This window comes from Aquila chrysaetos, chromosome 13 (assembly GCF_900496995.4).
Source record: "Aquila chrysaetos chrysaetos chromosome 13, bAquChr1.4, whole genome shotgun sequence".
In the NCBI taxonomy this organism is placed as follows: Eukaryota; Metazoa; Chordata; class Aves; order Accipitriformes; family Accipitridae; genus Aquila; species Aquila chrysaetos.
In genome coordinates this window covers 1,145,973-1,149,937 of record NC_044016.1, presented here as the reverse complement: position 1 = coordinate 1,149,937, position 3,965 = coordinate 1,145,973, and the positions used below count along the sequence as shown (strand labels likewise).

Genomic DNA, 3,965 nt, shown 5'->3' with positions numbered 1-3,965 from the left:
CCGAAACCCTTTCCCCCCTCACAGCGCTGGCCCTTCTGAAGAGAAAAAGTAGCAGCACCAAGAGGGGTTTCGGAGGGGGAAGCTTCTGTCCCAGGGCACCCCGAGTCCCCTCACAGAGAATCCCCGCGTCGGGGTCGGGGGTCTGACACTGCCCATCCCTATGGCAGACGCCTGCCGAGGTGAGGAGGGAGGGTCACCGGGCAGCTCTGCCGCCGTGGGACGGCTCCGTGCCGGAGGGAGAAGGCGGACCGGGGCGGTGTGTTCGGGGAGGGGACCCGCCCCGCCGGACTTAAAATGGCGGCGGCAGGAAGGAGGGCGGCGGCAGAGCGCGGAGCCATGGCTGGAGCGAGGGTTTGCCTGACGCTGCTCGTCGCGGCGCTGATGTTCGCCGGCGCCGCGCTGGCCCGTCAGGACCGCCCGCGGCTTTTGGGAGCCCCGGTGGACATCGATAACACCGACAACGATGAGGGGCTGCAGCGGGCCCTGCAGTTCGCCGTGACGGAGTACAACAAGGCCAGCAACGATATGTACTCCAGCCGGGTGGTGCGGATCATCAGCGCCAAGAGGCAGGTGGGTGACGGGACGGGCTTGGGAACGGCGGCGGTGGCCGGGGAGGGGGTGTTAGGGTCGGTCCCGGCACCCTCCGGGGAGCAGCTGAAAAGGAGGGCTGTGGGGTTTCTTTGGAGAAAGAGCAGGCCTCAAGCTTGAGGGGCTTGTGCAAGCTGTTTTTTTTCCTCAGAAGGTGAATAAAAGCCTCTCTTTTTGTTTTTTTTTTTTTTTTTTTTTCCCCCGAGGCTTGGGTCTTGTCAGTCTGAATGCCCTTGAGTACTGTGTGTTATTGAAGAAGCTGTAACTTCCTTAGGGTGCCGAGTTAGCACATGTCTCTGTTTACTGACCAAGGAAGCTGCGCTGTGAGGCTTGTTTACTTGGATTTTGTTTCCTGTTTTTGAAAGGGTGCCAAGTGCCTCTTCCGTGGAGGTTGCCACACGCAATCCCCTCTGTGCTTCTGGGTCATCATGTAACCAGAAAACTGCCTTTCTGCTAGGCTTCTCTCATCGGAGAGCCCTTCTGTATGGGTTGCAAATAAAGCTGCTTTTGCCCACTTGTCTTGTTGCAGATTGTGTCTGGAATCAAGTACATAATGACAGTTGAGATCGGCCGGACAACTTGCCCAAAGCCGGCAACTGATCTCCAGAGCTGTGCTTTCCACGATGCGCCGCAGATGGCTAAGGTAGGCTCCAGAGCACGGCATGCGTTTCCAACCCGATCCCTCCGGCTGGCTTAGTACAGAGAGGTATGGGCAGTGTCCCTTGTCTGCCCCAGCCAGAATCGGAGACCTTGTGCCTTTACACTTAACGAGACACTGCCCATGCAGAACTTGTCTTGCCAGGTGATGGTGACGGAGAAGGCAGGGCCTTTTCGCTTGTTTTGTAAATGGGGATCTGAGGCTGTAGTGCGGGGAGGACTGTGTGTGCCTCAATACACCTAAAAAGTGCTCATGGTCTGGATCACAAGGATATATGGAGGAAACTCTGCCAAGCCTACAGGTCTCCTGGCTCTTGGTCCAGGGTCCTGAGTCCCCATACCATTTTCTGCTCCTTTGATGTAAACATACCTGACTTGACACACTTTCCTGGGGGACTTACTACTGTGAATAGCACTTTGGGCTAAGCACTGATCACAAGAGGCAGATTACCCCTGTTCTCTGTGTCTACCAAGCCGTTACACATGAGTTTTGTCTAATGACAATGCTCTTTAAGGAGTACTTTAACTTTTCAGATAAAAGCACCGAATATGTCTGCCTTGATCTGGTCTGAGTCTAGATCTTTCGTAGTACTTCATTACTTCTCTTAATCACAGTGATAGGCTTAGCTTCTCTGCATACATGCCCTTTCTGCCTGCATGTACAAGAAGTGTAACTACACGCAAGTGATCCATTAAGCACCTAGCTAGAAGCTTGTGTGTACCATTATGAGAGCTGCTGTGATTTGACACGTGCACGTACAGATTAGCTGTGCAGGTGTGCTTACCTGTGCCTGAGAGCTTATGTTGGAGTATTACCCATGCTGAAAGCTTTCCTCTGTGTGAATGGGTAAAGGAGGTAACCTGATCTTCAGAAGTGCTGACTGCTCAGCTTCTCTGTTAGTGTTTATTGGGAAAAAAAATGATTCATCCTGAGCAGGTACTAACAAGAGTGGTGTTCCTGAATACTTGTCAGGAGAGGGTAAATCTAGACAGCCATGGAGTTGGCATAGGTTCTGGATCATGTGGGGTGGTAATTCAGTGTAGAGCAATAGTCAATGACACTGTTTTATGCTCTTAATCTGATAACTGCTTTTTTTTTTTCTTTCCTTAGCACACCACCTGTGACTTTGTAGTGTACACCATTCCTTGGCAAAATGTAATTAAACTACTGACCAGTAACTGCAAATAAGCCTACCTTGGTTCCAGAAGAGACCAGCAACCAGTTGCTCAGATTGAAAAGAAAAAATAAGAGCAAGCAATAACACAAATTGTGATGGGCTTTATCAATGCCTTTTAACTACTTACGTATGCTTGTGCTATGCAAGTTAAACTATGTAACTTTCCTTTAAACCACAGTATGATCTCAACTTTTTCTTCTTTGTAATTCCATATTAGAGCAGCTGTTTTGGTCTTCCTACAGCTTTCCCAATAAAGCAACTCCAACATCAGAGTTCTGATTAAAAACACCCCCTCGGTATCCCTGTTAAGTGACTACTGTAAACATAAAACCCTAATTCATAATTGCTGTGGTATGTGGCTTTCTTTTTGAGCTGCTTCTGTTTTAGAGGGAGGGTCTGCTTTTATTTGTGACCTAGTCTATCGTGCCCAAAGAATGGGGTGAGAAGGAATGGGAGACCCTGATCTCATGGGAGGTAAACCCTGCCTCCTTGTCCCTTAACCTGGCCTCTGGTGTTGAGTAAGAGATGGAAGCCCTTAGCGGTCTTCACTGAAGAAACACTCTGCTTTTGAAAACACTGCAGCATGCAACACCCGACTGTGGCAAGATGAGCCAAAGCTTGTATTCAGGCTGGGATCATTTCATGTCCTGGCTGCTGTGCTCTTCTGTTGCAAGGCTGCACAGGTCTGTGGAGTTGCGTTGTGTAAGGATTAACCGCTCTAGTATCTTCCTGCGCTGCCTTTGAGGTGTTTTAGGAGCTCTTGCTTCCTACCGCATCTGGTCTTCGCAGGTTGTATCCCCAGCTTGCTCTGAGCGGAAAGCCCCAGGGCTTCCTTTCCAGTCCAAGCAGTAGCATGGCTCATATAATTTATAACCTAAACTATGACCACTGGAGGAACAGCTTCTTCGGCATGTGTGCCTGAACCGTGACAGCTTCTGCTTACAAGCAGAGATGCCTGGAGCGCATCGGTGACAAGCCTGTCTTGTTGGGCAGACTGAACTGTACTCTGGCTGTGTGTTAACTGGGGGGAATTTGAATGATGCCTGATCTGGGCAAATACCTTTAAATCAGCAGGCAGAGAGGATCAGCACGCAGGAACTCTTAAAGAGAAGTGGCTGAGGTGTTTCCCGTTAAACCGTGCTGAATTTGCATTGCAGGGAAATTGGGGATACTCCGCCTGCATGGGAAGGAACAGATGACCCTGATACCCCTAGTCTATTTAGCCTGAGGGCAGCCTAGTGCAAAAAGAATGGGAAAGTTAGTAATTGGTGTTAAGTGGATAACTGATAAGAAAGAAACTGTTATCAGCCAGTGTAGTTTTATAGCAAATGGGTATTGTCTACAAAACCTGGCTTCGTTCTGCAAGTGTGTGTTCCCCAGAAGCAACCCTCTAAATCCAAGTGCACGTACAAGCCTGGTGGGGTCTTTCACTCAGTCAGGCACATTGATGCTAGTTTCGGTAAATATGGCACCATGTTTGGGGTTGGTGTGAGCATCACAGGGAAAGACAGATCCAGATCTAGGAAAAACCAGATCCAGGAA

The 3,965-nt window shown here is 49.8% G+C and overlaps 1 protein-coding gene across 1 annotated transcript; it reads left to right on the top strand.

Moving 5' to 3' along the window:
* The first annotated feature begins 278 nt into the window (after positions 1–278).
* LOC115349840 (cystatin-like) lies at positions 279–2,766 on the top strand. Its single transcript, XM_030034586.2, has 3 exons — positions 279–570; positions 1,118–1,231; positions 2,357–2,766. Exons 1-3 carry the CDS (start codon positions 295–297, stop codon positions 2,432–2,434), a joined length of 468 nt encoding a protein of 155 aa, XP_029890446.1. The 5' UTR covers positions 279–294; the 3' UTR covers positions 2,435–2,766.
* Positions 2,767–3,965: the final 1,199 nt, after the last annotated feature.

Bases quoted from the DNA above. Each gene is read 5' to 3' on its own strand.
- LOC115349840 (XM_030034586.2), top strand. From the start codon at position 295: ATGGCGGCGGCAGGAAGGAGGGCGGCGGCAGAGCGCGGAGCCATGGCT. The intron at 571-1,117 runs GTGGGTGACGGG...GTCTTGTTGCAG, and splicing joins TCATCAGCGCCAAGAGGCAG to ATTGTGTCTGGAATCAAGTA. The intron at 1,232-2,356 runs GTAGGCTCCAGA...TTCTTTCCTTAG, and splicing joins ATGCGCCGCAGATGGCTAAG to CACACCACCTGTGACTTTGT.